Source organism: Aulonocara stuartgranti (genome assembly GCF_965226115.1).
Source record: "Aulonocara stuartgranti genome assembly, chromosome: 8".
In the NCBI taxonomy this organism is placed as follows: Eukaryota; Metazoa; Chordata; class Actinopteri; order Cichliformes; family Cichlidae; genus Aulonocara; species Aulonocara stuartgranti.
The window spans coordinates 11777892-11799848 of record NC_138959.1 but is presented as its reverse complement, the minus strand read 5'-3'; the positions used below and the strand labels follow the sequence as shown (position 1 = coordinate 11799848).

The 21957-nt window shown below is 37.4% G+C and overlaps 1 protein-coding gene across 2 annotated transcripts in view; it reads right to left on the bottom strand.

The window, feature by feature from the left end:
• The window catches only part of adamts14 (ADAM metallopeptidase with thrombospondin type 1 motif, 14), a 57519-nt gene that overhangs the window by 13599 nt on the left and 21963 nt on the right, over nucleotides 1-21957 (bottom strand). The window contains exons 5-10 of one of the 2 annotated variants that reach the window (XM_082543395.1): nucleotides 14358-14441; nucleotides 8421-8568; nucleotides 6162-6267; nucleotides 733-876; nucleotides 474-606; nucleotides 124-237 (exon numbers count right to left, since the gene is read on the bottom strand). In XM_082543395.1, coding sequence (XP_082399521.1) covers nucleotides 124-237; nucleotides 474-606; nucleotides 733-876; nucleotides 6162-6267; nucleotides 8421-8568; nucleotides 14358-14441 — 729 coding nt within the window. Of the gene's footprint in view, nucleotides 1-123; nucleotides 238-473; nucleotides 607-732; nucleotides 877-6161; nucleotides 6268-8411; nucleotides 8569-14357; nucleotides 14442-21957 lie in introns of both variants that reach the window. The other variant, XM_082543394.1, reaches the window with a different exon arrangement.

Sequence of the window (21957 nt, the reverse complement as noted above, 5' to 3'; positions counted from 1 at the left end):
ATTTGGCTTCTCTGAAAATATTGCTCTGAAACTTTATTTCCGCTTCCTATTTTTAGAGAGTTCCACTTAGCAATTATTGTAAAGAAAAAATAAAATTACAGATGATTCAGAGACATTTCCTACCTTTCCTGGTGCACACTCTGTTCCATCCACAGGAGGACCTTTTTTAGTTTTACAAAAGTACTGGTTGTCAGGGTGGCTGCACCACAGCTGCTTGCAGGGGTCGTAGGTTCGAAACTAAATGAGCAATTAAACAGCAAATCTGAGCACTAATTCTTTTTGGAAACATAGATAAGCAAACACAGTTTTTCCCTGTTAAAAAACAGAACTTACTCCTTTGCAGCATTAAAAAATACTGATTAAAAATTATTGACTATTCTAATTATTTTAATTATGTGGTTATTATATGGTAGAATAAATAAATAATTCAAATGAATAAATATATATATATTGGGGCCACAAAGCTTACTTACAGCAGTGCACATTTTATAACCAACACCAAAATCAAAGCGGCACTGTTCATCCATTGAATAATTTATTCCAGGGAGCTCAGGAAGCTTGGGCCACTTATGTTCAAAGGGATCATCCAGCAAGCAGTCATAGGAGCTGAGGAAGCAATAAGAATAATAAGGACATAAATGTTATATGCAATGCGAGGTCAGGAGCAGACCACATATGAAAAGAGAAGGAACAAATTAATTTACACAACAGCTGTGCAAAGAGCAAACATACTGGATGTATCTGTTGAGCTCCTGCTTGCTGCAACGTGACCAGTGATAGCGGTGAAAAGCTGCTTGGACAAGTGGTGCCATGATGCTACCCATGCTGGTCTCATCAGCACAACGATTCCCTTGGCCATCATGCTCCATACCCAACCTGAAGGGCAAAAGCACAGAAGAGCATAGATTGTGATCACGGCAAGAGATAAAGTCACAGCAAACAATATTTTCTGAATTCTTTCTGTTGTTATGCACTACGAATACAACAGGATTGTGTAGGAGTAAGCAGAGTTGTGTACTGCACCTCTGCACTTTCTAAACACTGATTGAAATTTGGAAACTGTCAGCTATCATAATTCTTTTAGTTCTTTTCAAAATTACAAGCTTGTTCGATTTTATCTAAGTCACAGCAGGTTCCCCAGCAATACGCGTGTGACATTTGAAGCAGTTCGGATAACAGCTGTCAGTATAGATGAAGAACAAACACAGAAACATCAATTTATAAAACATTAACGTCTACAAATTAAACAATTTAAAAAATAACTTCAAGTACTCTTTAATTATTCTTTACATGGAATAAAATCTGAATTCACTTGTCTATATGCTAATTATGAAGGTACAGGTAGCAGACAGCAAATATAGATTTGCATGGAGAATGGCAAGAGCAACAGGCTCTTTCCCAAAGGTAGAAAAAAAAATCAGCCTACACACACATTACTGAGTCACTACTATCACACTAATGCTACAGCACTTATTAAACTGTTACATACTGTTGACATTTGATAGCATTAAAAACATCTTACTATTTTATCCTAAAAATTGATGACTTTTCCTAAAATGAAAATATTAAAAATGCCATAACATACAAGTTATACAAGTTTTTGTGAATTGACAATATTATGGGTTAAATTTGACTTGAACTGTATCCATTCAGATGGATTTTAGATCTATCACCGTGTGTCTGCTTAAGAAACTTTTGTGGTTTTAGGAAATCTCGATACTGTGTTGTCTCTGTCTCCGTGTGGGGTTTTTTTCTTTTTTTTTCCTGTGATTTTTGATGTTTTATTTTGTTTGGTGGAATACCTCAAGGGGAACCTTGACACTGTCTGTATTCCCACAACCACTGCATAGGTCCCCATAGAGGTTATAGTTAGGTTTATTTTGTGTTTTTATGTTTTGGGTAAAACAGGACATGATATTTTGTGATAGTAGATGTTTTCCCAACTAAAACAAATGCTGTAAAATCAAAAAATTATGGTCTCCCTGCTGTAAATGAATTCATTAATCATCTGTTTATTAACGTCAGATGGAATATTTATACGTCTGAATAGATTTGCAGTTCAAAATGCGGAACAAACACTTTTTATGAGAGAATTCTTGACCCAGCAAAGCTGACTGGGACAATACTGTGAAGAATTAAAATATGAACAGTATGTAAGAGTTAAATCATACAAGTGTAAAAATGTCACTTTGCTATTTTATTGCACCAGAATCTCTAACCAATAATCTCCTAGAAGCTCTGCTGCCTGGAAACTATAAAACAGCCATATTGTTTATACGCTTTGATTATTGTATAAAGTTATGGGGGTGGCTGCCAGTGGTAGATAAAAATTTATCATAAAAACAATCAAAATGTTGTCTTTTAACATTATGCAACAAAGAAAAACTATTTTCTAAAATGTTGAAATATTTCTTTGAGTGATAAGTTAGTGGCTTAACTGATAGAAACTGGACAGATAATGCTTTACAAAAACAGGCATGGTCAAAGCAGGCTAAATGCTGGACAAGTGAGATTAGAGGAGAGTGCATGTGCAGGTGGTTATCAGCATCGGACTTATGATTCCCTTAGACATTTTTATGGAAGCTGTGCTTTTTAAATGTTAAATTTTTTTACTGTTGTTTATTTGATATAGAGTAATTGCAAGCCTCATTAAAGCTGCGCTCCAGGAACACCAACCTCCAGTAAGAAAGTACAGAAGCTCGATTAACAGGGGAGGTAAGCTCTAAATTGAACTATCAAGTTGGTGAAGCTTTGTGGACACTGTATTTGAATGCCAACAAAATAATTGCCTTCTTTTCTTCTTTTTCATGAGTTATTGAAACACTGAAAATGCAGCATCACAGCAGGATATCCACATGTAGTTTAAGACAAGTGGACAAAACCAAAGGAACAGTCTTCAGCTGTTAGTTAAGAATACATCAGTTGTGTCTTGCTCCCAACAAATAACTGAAATACTGCCTTTAAGGGGTTTGAAAATAATACCTAATAATATATCATGGCAATATTACTGCTGTCAGTGACAACAATATTTTTGATATATAATATATTCTTTCATTTAACTTCTATTACCTTTATTAAAGAGTCACAAAAAGCTTAAGCTGGTCCCTGTGTGCACTGGTCATAAGGAAGAGAATATAGTGGAGAGGTTGCCAGTCTTTTACAGAGCGCAAACTCATATTCACACCTACTGGAAATGTGTAGCTTTCATTTCAGCTAGCTCTCATGTGTTTGGATTGAGGAGGCCACAAATAAGCCCACACAGCCATGAAGACACAAACAGGTCGCAGATGATTAGATGTGATCTTATCCCATGATGACTGCTGTGAGGTCAGCAGGTGTTTGAATCGCAGAAAAACAACGATGCTGTAAAACTAACTAAGGTCAAACTAAAAAAGAGGCAAACTTGGACTCAAAACAAGAGGTTGTTTTTAAACATATCTGATAAAAGGCTTTGCCGTGTAATAAATCCATGCCCCATATGCAAAAAATAAATGTATTTCAGACGAAATGCTGCTCAGATCTGACTGCTTCTGGCAGGAAAATACAAAGAAAAACAAAAGAGAAAAAAGAAATCAAGTGGGTTTCACTTTCTACAGGTGTTGTTTTGCAAAGCAACGATAATTGCACCTGCAATTAACTGGTGCAATTAAAAACTCTGCAGGGTGCAATGACACCAATCCAACTACCTCTGACTATGTCTGTTGTAGAATAGTTCTGCATTCATAGGCTCGTGCCTCACGCCTCAACCACTTACTGAAGCAGAATATAAAACTTCAATCAATCATTTTCGATAAAAGAAACAGGCAAAATATATTCAAACCATTCTCGTCTAAATTGTTTGAATTTTTTAAAAAACAACTTGACATTCTGAGTCACATTTTAATATCAAATACTAACAGTGTAAAATATATGATGTATATATTGCTCGGTTTTAACATGTTTTCTAATGGGTAGGTTATGAAAAAGCAAAGAAGACTTTCATCCTGAGCTTTCTTGTCATGCGTTGTTGCATGCAGAGTCCTGTATATCCTGTTGGTTGATGAGTCAGCTGTGGAGAGGGTTTCAGGAGATTTTTGACAGAGTCAGTCCATCTGCTGAAAATATATCATGTGACAATCTAAACTGTCTGGTTTTAAATTTAAAAAATAAATAAATTATAAATAAATTTAAAAAAAGATCCTGGCACTCAAACTATTAAAATTATTTTAAAAAGCATTGCACATTATTATTATAGCATCTGTGTTCCCCCGTTTTATTAAGTTTTTCAGTCACTGACACAGTTATAAATGCTGTGAATGCAGTTCGCTCCCCTAATTCACATTAAGGACCTTTTTCGTTTTTTGCTCGTCTATTTTTTTGTTAAGCCACATGACACTGACCTACGAATAAATCAAATATGAAAAAACCTTGTGTCCTTGGGCACTTTGTTACTAGCAGCCAGTTACAAAAATACATGATTTTTCCCCCTTTTTGTTTTTTTAGCTGAATCTACAAAAATGCCAAAAGTGACACAGTGTGACAGGCATAAAGTTTCTGGATTTTTTGCACCAAGAGGTTCCCAAAGAACTATTAACTGAAAACTTGGCATATTTCAGCATGGTGTGCAGTGAGTCCTTAAAAAATTTGAAGAAACTGGACAAGTGGAAGACTAAAGAGGAAGTGGCAACAGAGGAACAGAAAGTCGTTTTTCTCAGAAATAGGAAGAAATCCAGCAAATAGATGACACAGGACCTGTCCCAGTGGTGTGATGGATGGGAAGAATCCTAAACCATGAAATAATTGCCAGAACATATATGGATATTCACTCAAAATTATTTCGGCCAAATCTTTCAAATGGTGTCACTGCACACACATTTCGAATTCATTTCAATCGCACAAATGCAGAAATAATTAGTTGCAGTATTTTATCTGATTTATTATGAGAATGTCGTGCCTGACCATTTGTCTTTGGTGCTTAACTTAAATGTACCACAAGCATTTATCCTGTTTTGCCTTCACAAGTCATAGTATGATTTGTCTATCACATAAAAGTGGTGAGCATACTGCATGCCTCGACTGTACATTTAATTCAATTAGATGTGAGGCTCAAATGAGCACAGACCGTTTAGATATTAGATTCCTATTTCTTGAATACTATATTCAGCCACAGTTTCCACCTGGTGCATCTCTATTTTCTATAGTTCTATAATATGACAACCTGCCCAAGTATCTTTGTCACTAGTTTGCTTGCAGTTATTTTTATTCATTAAATCAAGCAAAAAAGCTTGTTTTCTTCACTATTTTTTTTATACCCTTTAGATAAATAGAGATTTATTGAACTGAGAAACACTCAAATAAACGCTCAAGTTAAAAAATATAAATATCCCCATTCCAAAATGTCATGTGACAAGCTCATTGGTGAGTGTCAAGTGTCAAGAACCATCTGTGAAAGACAGTGGAGGCTCTGTCGTGGTTTGGCATTTTAATCTGTGGTGTTGGGGAGTCTCTATCTAAAATTTATGGAATTATGAACACAGAAAAAAATGTATTCACTGTGTTCTTACAAGAGTTTGTCTAAAAGAGTCTGTTTTGAACAATAAAGGTGGTAATGCCAAATACTAATCTTAAAGCTCATTAAAGCTGTACTAACTTTCCATGAGTCTGCGTTTTTTCACGTGTTTCAATAAGTCAGTGCACCTATTTTCCATTTTCCCTCCAACATATTATGAGGGGTTACTAAAGACTTTTGTATAGCACTATAACTGTTAATAAGCAGCTCCATACATTTATTGAATACATTCAGCCTGTTGCTACAGTAACTTTTAGCCTGTTGCTACCTTAGCAACCATTGACCTTGACAGCAGGAGTAGATGTATTGATCGCATAATGGTTAAAGTATATACTGGTTAACCACAGGTTAACTTAAGCACAAAAAATGAATTCTTCCCGTTCTCATGTTTTGTGTCTACACAAAAGGCACAGAAAGCACAATGTTAAAAAAAATACTGCTTTCATATTTATGTGTAAAACGCAGCTGGAGATCAGATTAAATGCTTTTTCACAACAACAGATCACTGTTTATGTTCACAAACTACAATCACACAAAAACTATTAACTTAAATGCACACAGAAAGATGTTGTGAGTGGCCCTGCTGGGCATTCATCATGATGCCATTACTCACACATGGCCGGTTTCATGAGCAACCACAAAGGCAGAGGAGAAGCCATCCTCATGGTTCAGAGTGCAGCTCCTCAGTGGGTGGCACATCCCCGTCACTGGAGCATACCCTGAGCGACACAAAAGACCACACAGCCCTGATAATCAAGAATGAAAGTGGTGACATTCTCATGCAGTGCAACGAAGTGGAAAAAGATTTCTAAATATGTAGTAATTGCATTCATTGTGAAGGTTTTAATCTCTTTTTGGTGAGCAGCTGGCTGTCACACTGGCTCTTGAGTGTGTGTGAGTTATAAAGAGAGTGATGGTGATTGCTCAGCTTCTTTCAATGAAAAAAAAGCCCCACATATCTGTGTGTTTACATTGTGATTTATCAGAGTAGGCTACATTCACACAGTGGCACTTTCATTCATTTAAGGTGAACGAACCGAGGTAAAATACTTCTAGCAAATCCCTCAATAGCAGCAGTAGCTCTACACAGCTTGCATATCAAACATAAAGAAACTCCCAAAGCAGTTTCAGAAGCCTGCCATCATTATTACCCAGCAGACACCTGGTTGGTACCACAACATTTCACACAGCTCACGAGGACGACAAACTTTTAAGCAAAGCACAGACATCAAACATAACTCGATCAAGAGGTGTGCAGCAATTCAGCTTAGTGCGAATCAGCTTGGATCAGAAGCACGCCCATTCTGGCCTTCTTTTTTGCCACAGCTTTCAGATAATTTCCATGCTTTCTGACCATCAGAAGACTGTTTTTTTGGCATGCAGGTAAAAAAGCAGAAAATGCAGCAGGCAGACAGCTGGTGATAAAGCCATGTGTACATGTCAAGTTATTTGAATGTCTGCAGTGGGTTATTTCAGTCACAGCAGAGTGAGCTTTAGCTACAGCATGATGACGATGCCTTTATGAAGAGAATGACTAAAGGCTCTATTCATGAATGAAAACAAAATGGACATATTAACACTGAAAGTGAAGTTGCAAAACATGAAAGCAGATGAGGAGCATGACCCTTTATCTGAAAGGCAGATAAAAGGAATTCAGGAGAATGCTGATTACATTCCCATGAAAGGCCATTTGGAGCTATGCACACTGAAGCAAAAAGGTGCAGCAATTACTACAGTAATAAAAAAAAAGTGTTTCTCTATGGCTGATGTGAAGATTGAGGAGAAAGGTGGTGTCCGCCATCTGGTTGATAAACTCAAACACTGAACATCTTGGGAACATCATGTTAAATCTTTTGGTGCCAAGGAGACCAGATCAAAAACACTTTCAGAGGATTTAATCGGTAACATTTTTAAAACGTGGCAAACTCAATATCACCTAATGACACCATTTAAGACAACTTTCTGCATCTCCTGTTGCTCCATTAACTTACTCTATTTACCCAACAGCCCATTACTTGTTTGGACACAAAATCTACCATCTCACCGCTAAACTTTCACAAGAATGTGTGAGGTCTGCTTGTGACCCTGAGATGCAGCACAGGGTTCAGCCCAACCTAGCTCAAGGTATCATAGAAACTAGGTTTGTTATGAACACAACACAACTGCAGCTATGGTAACACCTAGAGGTGTGACAAGCAAACCAGGTAGCCCCAGGCTGTCCTTGAAACATGACACGTGCTCTATAAAAGTTAAAAATATACACAGGTCAGTGCAAGATATCGAGTGCATGCAAGCACAGAGGTTTGTTCATTCGGGACCCAGTGTTTTCTGCAGGTTTGGCTGTTCACTTCAAATTTTGTTTTGAAGGACTGAAAAGAAGAAACAAATGGTGAGGCATAAAACTAGGAGAACAACATGTATAGCACAAATTTGCTGCAAAATGACTGCATACATGTACAGTAATATTTGGATTGACAATAATCTACTGAAAGTACAGAAAAGTTCAAACTAAACTTTCCAACAGTCACTGAGTAAAAAAAAGAACAATTAGTTTATATAACTGGCAAACTAACAAACATGTTCTGTTTTTTCTCTACATGCCAAAAACCTTCTTCAGTATCTCAACTTTTCATTTTTCCAGGGTGGCATCAATGTCAAGTCAGCAAGGTTTTGGAAACAACTCAGCAGTTATTTTCTCATGAGGTTGCCATTTCCGGAATTGGGTTCAAGACCTCAGCTGCAGCCCCCACTTTTATATTTCCAGCAACCTTACCTGGGCAAGACTTGAAGCCAACCCCTTTGTGAATGGAAGCAGATATCAGCACTCAGTCTGCACAGGCCTCGATCGAGAAAAATACAGTACCTTGCATACCTGCGGGACCAAAATCTTGCCTTGTGAGGAAGATGGCGTGATCATGGTACTCGGCATGGTCAGGGTCGCGGCGCTGCTGCGTGTTGGCCCATCGGCACACCTGCTCCAGGCTGCGAGATGGGTTGCCACGTTCGATCAGGCTTATGGACTGCAGAATGAACAGGACCAAGAAAAAAACGTTAGCAGACTGTAAAAATAAATAGGAGGGTAACCCTGCCGTTCGCCTTAACAACGGTTAAGGTTCTTTCTAAGATGAAAGAAGACTCATCACCCTTTTACCTTTACATCAGTGCAGTAGATGTACTGTCATTTGAAAAACTGTCAAAGAAAATAGCTGAAAATAAGTTGTATTTTTTGTGCATTTGAGGACAAAAAGGGACATGTTGGTTAGAAAAACAGGGGAACCTTTAGGATTACAGGTATTAGTTTTACTTTTTGCTAAATTGCCAGTGATTATGAAACAATTAATAGGTTTGTAACTTGTAACTTGAGCTGTAGTGGCTAACAAACCTCTAGTTGATACACAACTTGAGACAACACAAGCCCACAGGCAGGTACACAGCCTGTCTGCTCACTAGCAGCTGAAGTAGCTGAGTCTGCAACACTGAACAACTTATGAGAAATTTCAAGAGATCAGTAGCTGAGAAAAGTCTACCAGCGACTAGACAGAAATAGTAGCAGGCTATACCACCAACTCTATTTGATAGGCTATGAAATATGTCACTAGAAACACAGCACTATTCAAGCTGTGTTGCACTAACTATATACTTTTAAAAAGACCTACAGTGGGGCAAAAAAGTATTTAGTCAGCCACCGATTGTGCAAGTTCCCACACCTAAAATGATGACAGAGGTCAGTAATTTGCACCAGAGGTACACTTCAACTGTGAGAGACAGAATGTGAAAAAAAAATCCATGAATCCACATGGTAGGATTTGTAAAGAATTTATTCGTAAATCAGGGTGGAAAATAAGTATTTGGTCAATAACAAAAATACAACTCAATACTTTGTAACATAACCTTTGTTGGCAATAACAGAGGTCAAACGTTTACTATAGGTCTTTACCAGGTTTGCACACACAGTAGCTGGTATTTTGGCCCATTCCTCCATGCAGATCTTCTCGAGAGCAGTGATGTTTTGGGGCTGTCGCCGAGCAACACGGACTTTCAACTCCCGCCACAGATTTTCTATGGGGTTGAGGTCTGGAGACTGGCTAGGCCACTCCAGGACTTTCAAATGCTTCTTACGGAGCCACTCCTTTGTTGCCCGGGCGGTGTGTTTTGGATCATTGTCATGTTGGAAGACCCAGCCTCGTTTCATCTTCAAAGTTCTCACTGATGGAAGGAGGTTTTGGCTCAAAATCTCACGATACATGGCCCCATTCATTCTGTCCTTAACACGGATCAGTCGTACTGTCCCCTTGGCAGAAAAACAGCCCCATAGCATGATGTTTCCACCCCCATGCTTCACAGTAGGTATGGTGTTCTTGGGATGCAACTCAGTATTCTTCTTCCTCCAAACACGACGAGTTGAGTTTATACCAAAAAGTTCTACTTTGGTTTCATCTGACCACATGACATTCTCCCAATCCTCTGCTGTATCATCCATGTGCTCTCTGGCAAACTTCAGACGGGCCTGGACATGCACTGGCTTCAGCAGCGGAACACGTCTGGCACTGCGGGATTTGATTCCCTGCCGTTGTAGTGTGTTACTGATGGTGACCTTTGTTACTTTGGTCCCAGCTCTCTGCAGGTCATTCACCAGGTCCCCCCGTGTGGTTCTGGGATCTTTGCTCACCGTTCTCATGATCATTTTGACCCCACGGGATGAGATTTTGCTTGGAGCCCCAGATCGAGGGAGATTATCAGTGGTCTTGTATGTCTTCCATTTTCTGATGATTGCTCCCACAGTTGATTTTTTCACACCAAGCTGCTTGCCTATTATAGATTCACTCTTCCCAGTCTGGTGCAGGTCTACAATACTTTTCCTGGTGTCCTTCGAAAGCTCTTTGGTCTTGGCCATGGCGGGGTTTGGAGTCTGACTGTTTGAGGCTGTGGACAGGTGTCTTTTATACAGATGATGGGTTCAAACAGGTGCCATTCATACAGGTAACGAGTGGGGGACAGAAAAGCTTCTTACAGAAGACGTTACAGGTCTGTGAGAGCCAGAGATTTTCCTTGTTTGAGGTGACCAAATACTTATTTTCCACCCTAATTTACGAATAAATTCTTTACAAATCCTACCATGTGAATTCATGGATTTTTTTTTCACATTCTGTCTCTCACAGTTGAAATGAACCAAAACACAATTTTCGTATTTTTGCCTTGTACGACACCAGTATGAATTGTACATCAAACAAACAATATGTGACCAAAGACCTTCAGCAAGACCTTTGTAGCCAATCACTGCCTGAAGTCTCTTTACTGCTGCCAGCTTTGTTTCTGGGTCTCTCTGCATTCACTGCATTTGGAAAAGCATGCTCTGTTGGGTTGAGATCAGACAGACTGACTTGACAATTGAAGACTATCACTTTCTTTACCTTCAGAAACTCTTCAGTTGCTTTTGCAGTATGCTTTGAATCATTATCCATTTGCACTACTTGTTGAGGTTGCAGCATTTGGCTGAATCTGAGCAGAAAGTAAAGCTCTGTACATTTTATAATTCAACCTGCTACGTCTACCAGCAGTCACAAACAGACAGACAGTAATGTAACAAATTATTATGTTACTGTATTTTTTCAGTTGTTTAGACAATTTAAAAATAGTGTTGCCACTGATGTTACTCTTTGTATTGTTGTAATTTTATTTGTCTTTCTTGACACCATCGTGTCAAAAATGCTATCAAGATATTTAGATAAACCTAGTATGAGCTCATCTGGCTCCTTTCTATTGTGAGTCAAACTGCCCACATCCATGTGGCACGAGAGGTCACTCGCTGGTTAGATCATTAAAAAATATATATTGTGAATCATATGTTCTTGCATTTGTTGGCCAACAAATATAACCCAAATGAAAATCTTGACTGAACAATTTTCTCCAATATTATCATGAAAACATGAAATGATGGCTTTGGTGTTCCTTCCCTCCAATGAGGCTGATCTGACAGCCCAACACAGTAAAAAAAACACTGTTTCTGTTTTTGCCAGTGTCCCCAGTGTTTTGTTTTGGGTTTTTTCTGTAAAGGAGTATAAATGCATTGTGGTTTGTATTTCGTGTCATAAATATACAGAAAATTTCTCAATAAGATTCAGCTCTGGATGAACTGCTCTGGAGACTGATAACCCTACTACTATTACACACACCGACACACACAATGTGAGGCCAGGAGAAATGAAGGCACCCAGGAGGAACTGGCCAAACTTTGTCTTTATTTTCTGAGTGGGTGCTGCAAGCAGGGCCAGTGACACACAGAGCATGTTGGACCTCATCTAATTGGTGTTGGGTAAACAGCATCTCTCTGCTCTGACAAACAGACAGAAGCTGAATAAAAATGCCCAGTTTCCAAGCAGCATCAGTCAGACATGCAGGTAATATGACACTTGTGGACAGATGGATACGTGCGTAAAGCAAATGACTCACTAGCATCTGCCCCCACATGTATAATATACGATATTTCATACCTCATTATAATGTGTTCAGCTGATAACGAGCAAATATGCCAAGACTGGCATTAAGTGGCGAGAGGTGAACAGAAACACAAACACATACTGATGTACAACTCTATAAACTGAAGATATGGAAGATCATTTGACCAGCTAGCATTGACCAGTTTGCTTTTTTTTTTTTTGCTTGTTTATTCGATGTTATTAATATGTTACGTGAGTATTTACCACATGGTGCAAGTACATTTAAATCATTCATTACACTAAAGAAAGCCTGAGCAAAAGTGAAAGTGACTGAGCTTTTGTACAATATTCATTCGTCGCTTTCTTTCATCAATCATGTTAATATAATATGTACTCATTTATTTCCTCACTATTTATGTATGGTATGTGCCGGTACTGGGCTTTAATATGTTTTTGCATCAACTTTAGTGTTTTAATGGGGGCTTTTTAAGGTTACCTTTTCTTATAATCAGGCAATCAGTTCTGTATTGCCCAAAAGAAATACAAAAAACATCTATTTTAACCAGACAACTGAGCTCAATTAAATGCTAATATCACACCGACTATTTTCGCACACGTTTTGTTAAACTCAGCATCTGAGAAACAGCCTTTCTTTCATCTCAGCCTGACCCCAATTTATGATCTTAAACTGATATTTTTCTCTTTTTCTCACTGTACGTCTTTTTTTCCTAAGAAGTTGTTAGCTAGAAGAAACAAAAAAGCAGCTGTAAGCTCCAAAACAAAACTTTGCTTAGTTTATAAATTACTGCATATATAAATCTCAACTGTTTTTCATCTTCACTGCTCTTCCTGATTCTCCTGTCACTCAAATACTTGAGAAGATTGTTTTTCTAAAACTGGTTTTTTCTTTTCTCTCCAAAGGAAAGTTGAAGAGAAACAAGTAGGATTAAAAAAAAATCTGATGAAAAGAACTTTCCTCCCGTGACCACATAGGGTATAATCAATTATTCGATTCTACACTTCAAGTCGGTTTAGTGGAGCAGTAAAGCTATGAACTCTCATTTTTTATGTTAGTTTCATAATTTAACTTCACTTAAATTATGTACTCAATCAGAATTACCAATCATTATTGCTGGGAGAGATTCACGGTCGCTATAAATAAGTTAATAAGCAAGTTAACAGGTACTAGAAAGTAGAAGAGCAGTCAGAGCTTATTTCAACCATGGCCTTGCTCTGTTTAACAGTTGTAAAGAAAACAATTTAAAATAATTTGGATCTGCATTGAAATGTAACAGGTTCTTCTTTTCCCCAAGCTTCATCTATCCACTAAGCTTTTCAAAATACAACCGGGTAGTTTCAAATGCATCATCTAAAACAGACAAAGTGAAATGTTTACAAGCCCTAGCTCTCTCCTTGGTTGAAGTATCAGCTTATTCAGAGAAATCAGATCATATGATACCAAACAGATCCTTTCTTTTAAACTGCAGCATAAAGGCACTGGCTTTGGGGAAGGATCCACTCGCTTAGAGCCATTCTAGTTTTAACCAGTCTATTGTTAGAATACTCTGCACTAAAAATCAGGTTTTTTGTTGTGTGCACAAAAAAAAAATTAAAAATTGGTGTAAAATAAGGAAGCTGTGCTACATGTAGTGGTGTTTTCTTTTATCCTCATAAATGATATCTTCTTGACAAACCTACACTTTACCCATCTCAATTTTTTATTGTGTCGAATATGCAGTAATGGCCCAAAACAACTCTTTTTCCAAGTAGAAACCAAGCCACAAGGCATGAAACTCAGCTTTCCATATCATCTTAAAGTTAGCTTGTTACTTTGGTGCCTCTACTGTGAACTCAGATTTAAATTATTTGTTTGACATTATGGGAAAAATCCTTATTCACCTCACTGCTTGGACTTAGAAAGATAACACCACTCTCATATCTGTACAAAGGACTGATATTTTAGACATCAGTGGATTAACTTCTCTTAGCACCTGCTCTTCTACCTCCCAGTTTTGGGTATAAGGTCGAGTGCTAGTGAATACGGTTTCAGGCCATAACAATACTTGAGCCTGCATTCAGTAAAACATGTTTTTTTCACTGAAAATTCTAAAAGGGTTTGCTGCCTTTCTCTTATTTTCTCTTGAGTCATGGTGGTGAGTTCAGCCCTTCTTGTTTTTATTCCAAATAAAATTGAACACAGTTAAAAATCTTGCTTCCTGTAGGCAGTATTACAAAGGCTGAAATCACAAGTGTATTCACAGACAGCTCAGACAATGAGAATATGCCTTTTACACCAGCCCTGTGGTATAAAAACCTTAAAAGCTCATTTGAAATGCTGCTTGCACAGACACAAATTGTGTGGCATGGCTCACCTGCCGGTACCCCACCATTATCATGCGGACAAGGACAATGTTGATGTTCGTCCCCAAAGATTCATCATGGTAGATTTCATCAACCTGAAAGGAAATTAACAGCATGTGTCAGTGATCTGAATGACAAAGGGCATAGAGTGCTTTTGATGAAAGTGACTTGTGATATCAAGTTGAGCACCCAAAGGCCAATAATACAATCATGAACATGGTGGTTTTTAATCCAGAACTTTAATACAAAAACAGTCTGCAGGAATAAAATTACACTCGAGTCTAAAAGCTAAAAGTTGTGTGAAAAGGACCTTCGACTGACCATTACAGAACGATAGTTTTCGCTCTAGCTTCAGGAATTTCCGAGGGAAACTTCACTGCTCTGCATTACTAATTACTTAATTATGGCTGCTCTAAGTATGCAAATCAGAGTCACAACTGTCAAGAAAGGAAGTGAAGTGACACTATTTAAATGCATAAACTGATGCTTTCCGCTGAGTTTAATTAAAGCCAGGTAAACAATATAACTTTGATAGAAACAGCCTCCACAACTGCTGCTGCTGCTCCTTTCCAGGCTGCTAGGAAAACATTTAGGAGAAGATTAATGTTTGTAGTAATCCTTTAGGAAATAATAAAGTTTAATCAGTAAATCAATATTAAGTGAAAAACTTCCCCCCTCCCTTGAAATCATCCTGCTCTATCTAAAATCTTACAAACCAAGAAGAAAACAGTTGTTTTAAACCACTGAATTGCACTAAAACTCTTGATCCAACCAGTTCTCCTTTTTATGTCTGAGGTGCAGGGCCTAGCAGCGAGTCCTCAAACCATTTTTTAATCTCTTACGACAATCCTAGAATCATGATGAAATATGTTATTAAGACTGGCAACTATTTAGTGAAACTAGTGCTGTTATGCAATGGCAAAGGAGCCTGACCCAGAAATATGTGGACTGCTATTTGGCTTCGTAAGAATGCTGTGGTATGTAGATGCATAACCCAGGACCAAGCTAGGATCCCGTTCAAACCCAAGTCCAATTTCCACTCGAGTGTGTTTTATTTTCATCAGATGGTCGCTACATGTCAGCACTCATTCCGGGCCTCATAAAGTCAACCATCTGCTTTGCTTTGTGGTGGATAAATTAAGTTCAGAGCAAAACAACGGGTATTTATTTTTCCATACATGATTCATTTAAGTTTTGGATTGCAATCAAAAAATAAGCAATTTGGCTTCATATTTCTCCATTTGACTTCAGGGAAAAAGCTGTCTAAAACTGGATTTTTAAAGCATGTGGTTGACACAGGCTCATATTAAATTTTGTATTTTATGTTACAAGCTTGCATAACGTAGCTTCACTTTCCTCACGTAAGATTTTCCTGAGAATGAACACTCTTATACTCCTAAAACTTTGAACTGATTTGACCAAAATCACAAAATGCACGTCTATTTTCTCTGTGCAAAATGAGAGGACATCATAACAAGTGCATTCAGTAATCACCATTAATACGAGTTATAATATTCTAAATTGCTACCTTATGAAACCATCGAAGAAGAGTATCTAAGATATATTTTGATTTCCTTCTCGAAGTAGGCTCTCTTCTTTGGGAGGTACCTTTTCCTTCCAAGTATTGATACTAAATGTTTTATATGCAACTTCTCTGAGAAGGTCTGTGAGATTATTTGATAAACTGTATTGAAAAGATGAAACCGCATCAACTTCCCGTCTCCCTGCACGACTTAATTGAACTTTTTTTTTCATTCATCTGTCTCTAACCATCCTGCAACTGTTTTCATATGGTTTCCAATGTTTCTGTTGCTGTTGTTAGGTACCTCTTTGTTTAGCCCATGACAGCTCTACACACGATCTAGCTTTATTAATCAACAAGAGGTAGTTACAAAGCAAATATTCCAAAATAGTGAACAATATCTGACAAATTCTCATTTGTTTTTCTGTCAACAGTGCCACACTTTAACTGCCTTACTGTAGGCCACTAATAGTAATTATATGAGTGCAGCATGTGGTTGTCACACCACTGTAATAACACTGAGTGTAAGTATATTGACTCCCTCTCTGTATTTAAGACACAGCTCAAAACACATCTGTTTAAACTGGCTTATTCGCTTTAATGCTGATTTTATCTGTTGTCACGCTCTGTTTTGTAATTTTAACTTATTTTATGTATTTTATGACTATTGTTCCTTTTATTAATTGTGTTTTTTGTAAGGTGACCTTGGGTTTCTGAAAGGCGCCCTCAAATAAAATGTATTATTATTATTGTTATTATAGCCCCTGATGGTGTCATTTGCACTTGAGAATCAAGGCGCTGTGTGGGCTTGAATGAGACTATTTTCTCTTTTGTTTTTATCAACTGTTTGTTTAAAGTGTCAACTGGAAATTCGAGGTTTAGCATGATCTCCAACAGCTAGGCATAAGATATAAGGCTTAAGAACTTAACAATACGTGTCTTCATTTTCATAGTTTTATAGCTTTTCCTAATGAAGACATCCAGAATTACCACACCAGTGTACTAATAGATGAACAATGAAATAGCTTTTTCACTGCTATAGAAATTTCAGATTTTCTGTAAATTAATAGAACTTTTTGTTTTATAATTACACAGTGAGCAGTGAGCTACCCAAAAAATTTCTGTATTTACACATGAAATTCTTATCATTTAAACCCAAAGAGTCTTCCTCTCAAATTTCTTTCACTTAATACAGCAGTATTTACTTTACACGTCCAGTCATCCACCCATTCACACACACATTCATACACTGGTGATGGCAAGCTACATTGTAGCCACAGCCACCCTGGGGCGCACTGACAGAGGCACTTAAATTAAAGAACATCTTGTTTTTTTAGAGAGTACCAAAACATCAATACAAAATAGTCTAATAGGTTTACTAAAAGTTAAAAGCTGAAAGTATTAATTGGCTTGATCAGTGATTTACTCTGAGCCCTGTTTACTGTCCATGCTTCACTGTATCTCCCCATCCCCCCACCAGATGTCCTCAGACTTCCATTCTCTTCTGAGTCCCTAGTCTGCCACACCCACCTCACCTGTCCCCCATCTACCTACCTCTGCTGTAGTCCAATAAACCAAAAAAGTTATCTCCTAAAAACTTTTCCTAATCGCTATTCCTCGATCTGAATAGAAAATGCGACAGGGTCAAGGAAAGGTGCAAAACAGAATTTATAAAGAAGTGTGGCACGCAGAGAATCCACTTACACCAGGTTCCGTAAAAATGTGATTGGATACGTTATTGATCTGGGTCTACTATGTTGAAAAGACAGTGTCACAGAGATGGACAAGCTACTTCATCCAGCATGTTTTTAACTTTGTTGTTTAATGCAAGTCATGCGAAAAAGAGCCTGTGAAAACAGAAGCATGAAAAATACCAATTCATTACCAAGGCTATAATTTTAAATTGGAAGAAATATAGTCTATACAGTAAAATGAAATGCTTGTGATAATGTCATTAGTTTGTCATCCTGCCTGCTCATATTAACCCAGTCTATCTTCTGCTTTTATATATGATAACTCTAAAGCCTGGCAATACAGCAATGGACATAGCAAGAGGTGGCAAAAGTACACACATTCATTGGATAAGTAGAAGTACAGATTTGTACTTGTGTGTGTTGAAGTACTGATTAACCTTGTTTATTCAAGTAAAATTGAAAAAGCAAATTGAACTTTATGTCATATTAATACCATAATGGAATAATATAAATACAAAGAAATGTAAAAAATTTAACTAAAACTCAAATTGTAATTATCAGATTATCTTGAACACCTGTTATGTAGAATGCATAGAAACACACAAGAGAACTTAAAAAATATGTCTATATCTGCCAACGTAGTAGTTGGGTAACAGCACAGATGAGCTCATCTGTATTGTTGCTCTTAGATTCAGCCAACTGAATTCAACCAGATGTAAGCAGATGTTACAATAAGCTATAATACATTAGCTGATTTCCAATACCTGGACAATATAAAAATAGTATAAAGGTGGAATTAAGTGACGGAATCTAATCCACATCATTGGCTTAAATTTAATTTGATGTCTGTTCCTCTAACATTGACCATGAACATCACAGCTGCTCCACCGGTCCAAAACAATGCACCACTGTAAACTTCACAGTACTGCAAACTAACCAGTGTTGCTTTCAGGTTGTTTATGCAACCTTTGCATAACTGAAAAATGTTCTATTTCAATTGGTTGTGCAGGATAATTCACAATATTTAAAAAACCTAACTTCATATACAACTGAATGATGAGATTGCATGTATGCTTTAAAACGTCCAGTTTATCATATGACTGAGAAGTCCTTACCTTTAAAAATAATCTCTCTTCTTCTACTTGTGTCCTTCCTGACTTTTATACATTTTTCTCTGTCTCTGAGTTCTTTCCTCTCCCTTAGAAATCCAGCAGCTGAACTGTTAGCTAACAGACACACTGTGTGACATACTGCACAGAAAAACTTTGTCTATTTGCTGATATTTGTCGAGCTATTAGAAATGTTGCATTTGAGATTACCTGCCACTTCACTGCTTTTGTGCCTGCTGCTCTTCTGTTGCATTAACTATAGAAGCTAAAGTAGCGTGACCACAACTCATTAGCACCTGTACTTTTAAAGCTAAAAAATTAATTTATTAAGAAAACAAGTAAAAGTACATTTGTGTTAAATTTTAGGAAGTAAAAATTTGTCAGAAAAGTAAAATAAAAGGTTAAAGTACAGATACCTGAAAAAAGTTTTTTTGGTTTTTTTTTTACATCCATCTGTAAATAACTAATGCAAACTGAATTAATTGAGAGAGATTTATGTATACATTTCTAGATATGGCCTTGTTGACTCCTTCCCATAACACAACTTCATGAGAAGCAGATTTCGTCACCGCAGCATAATAATAATAGTTCAGCAGTGGATTTAACAGCCTGTCATTGAAGTTCCCAAATTTATCTACAAGTTTTGGCATGAATAGTGCGTCATTGTGGATTATGAGGTGGCATTATTTGCTTTACCTTTATAAAGGATGGGCCTGTGTACCGTAAAGAAGGTAATAAAGGAAGCATTGAAATGCCTTTCCTTTGTATTACCTCACATGGTCTGGAACAGTTCAACCCATGTACTTTTTTAGCTTATCCAGTTCAGGGTCATGGAGAGTCTAGAGCTATCCACCTCTTAAGTCTGACGTCATTAGTCATTTCTGGGTCCAGACTCCTCTTTGGTTCCCAAACTCAAACAAACACTGCGGCATCACTGAGAGTTAAAAACGGCTCAAATTCTTTCATCTCCAAGAAAATGTTCAGTGTGGCCTCTCTTCCAGGGGTTACAATAAAGTCTGACATTCAGGCATCTGTGAAAAAAGCGGATTTATGAAGTTTAGGAGAGTTAGATGTTAGCAGGAAGTTAGCTTGTTAGTTTCTATTTAAAGCTGACTGAGGAATACCTAAAATAAGAATACTTACAGTTCTGAGGGTCAGAGAAATGCAATCATGTGGCAGAGAACAGTCTTTGAAAAAGGACCAAAATTCAGTCAAGAGATCACCTGATCCTATGCTAACCAATCCTATTCATGACCCTATGGCCACACTGACTCTTACTTAGTTCACAGTGATTCTTTTCTGAAGCACTGAGATATTTGGTGTCTGGCAAACCGTGAGGCCATGACTTGTAGTTACATAAGGTTTTAAAAAGCTTTAAAGAGCTTAAAAATAGTGCAAATAAAAAGCCAACAAGGCCAGCAATGACCACTGATTATTTTAGAGGGTTATTTGTATTAAATAACACCAGACACAATGCATTACAACACGTTAAAAAGCCACAGCCTTAACTTGTTGTAATGCATTGTATCAGTTGGAGCTCGCACTGGCAAGCAGTGTTGATACGTCATTACTTAACAAGCAGATTCCAGCTGACACGGAACAAAAGATTGGGACATGCTGCCAGTCTATCATAGGGCTAACACATACAGACAAATACTCACATTCAGACCTATATCCAGTGTACATCCAATGTAGAATCAATTTAGAAACATTATGAGAGATTCTGGAGGAAGTACCCAGATAAATGCAAAAAGAATGCAAACTTCACATGAACAAGTTCAAGAAACTTGTTGCAAATTTATACTTTTAATAAATGATTGGTGGAGTGGAGTCTTGCTCCATGGTGGACAAGGACCTAAAAAAAGGCGTAATGCACTGTGGTACATCATACTTTAAGATGCAGAGTAATCCAATCCACAATGTATTGAAGATACTGTAAGATATCCTTAAGCATTTAATTTATTTTCTTTGTTAACCCAAGATAACAACAAGCTGTAGCTTAACATTTCCAGGAAGAAATTGGATTTCTGGGAAAGTATTTTTATTCCAAGTTAAATATTTGTAGCATCACATTGACCACCACAACTCATTTAATTTATCTTCAAAAGCACATGTGAGCCTTTGGCAGAAGTATAAGGACAAATTTTACTTCTCCATTTGGCCTTTACTCTCTAAAAATGAATTTCAGCTTTTTCCATTGCCCACATCACCATACAGTAACATTTTATCAGTTCAGTGGGTTTGTTTCTGGATGCTTTTCTTTAAATATGCCTAAAATTGTGCAATCAGTGTAGTAGCTAAAACACATTGAAACCCAAGATTTTAAAGATATTGTCAAATTAAAGGTAACTAACAAATGAATGAGAATTGTGTTAATTCTTTATTTTCTTAATTAGAAAAGTGTCATATAATTTGCAGTCCATTTGCCATATTTACTAACAATGCCTTACCCTGTTCCTACCTCCTAATGTCATACAGCACTGATCTACAAAAGGTCATCAATGATTGGTTTCACTGGACACTGAAGCTTGCAAGAGCCCTGAGGTGAAGTCCAACGATTTAACTGATGCAACAGCAGCAACCCTCTAAAATAGAACAGTATATGAGCATAGAAAGCTACAAGAACCAGCTACCCAACACAGGATGAACAGGAAACGTAGGAAGCAATTAGATGAAAAAGAACTGATAAAAGCTTTCACTGCCAAAGCATCAGCTTTTTTTTGTGTGTTTTTTATGGAGAAGTTTCCTTTCTACATTCAGCTTTAGAGTGTCTTAATTACCATGAGCACTGATGTCCACACTACAAGTAGAACTTTCCACTTTCCAGATACTGCAAACAGAACAACAGAGTGCCACTCCTTTGCTAAGAAAAAAAAACCCCAACAAGTATGTGTCAGTAAGCTTTGAGCAGGTAAAAATTATGACCATGCACAACAAAAGCTCCGTCAACACAGAAAGGATATCCTCCAAGTCCAAATTTGTTCAGGGACACAGGGTTACACCCAAGAATTTAAGCAAATATTCTATTCACAGAAGTGCATGCAGGTCAATAAATGCAGTAAAGAACCCCTGAATGACCCCAAATTCTCTTGGATTCATTACAACAGAACTGAGACTGGTCTGTACTGACCTATATATTGTACTGTATGTGTGTTTATAGTAGATCAAACTGAGGACTTATTAAAGTACTGGCATGAAGTTATGACATTTGTAAACACCAAAGATGGTTTTCATTTATATATATCGTTTTACTCATATCTATGCAAAAGGTTTTTTTTCTGCCACG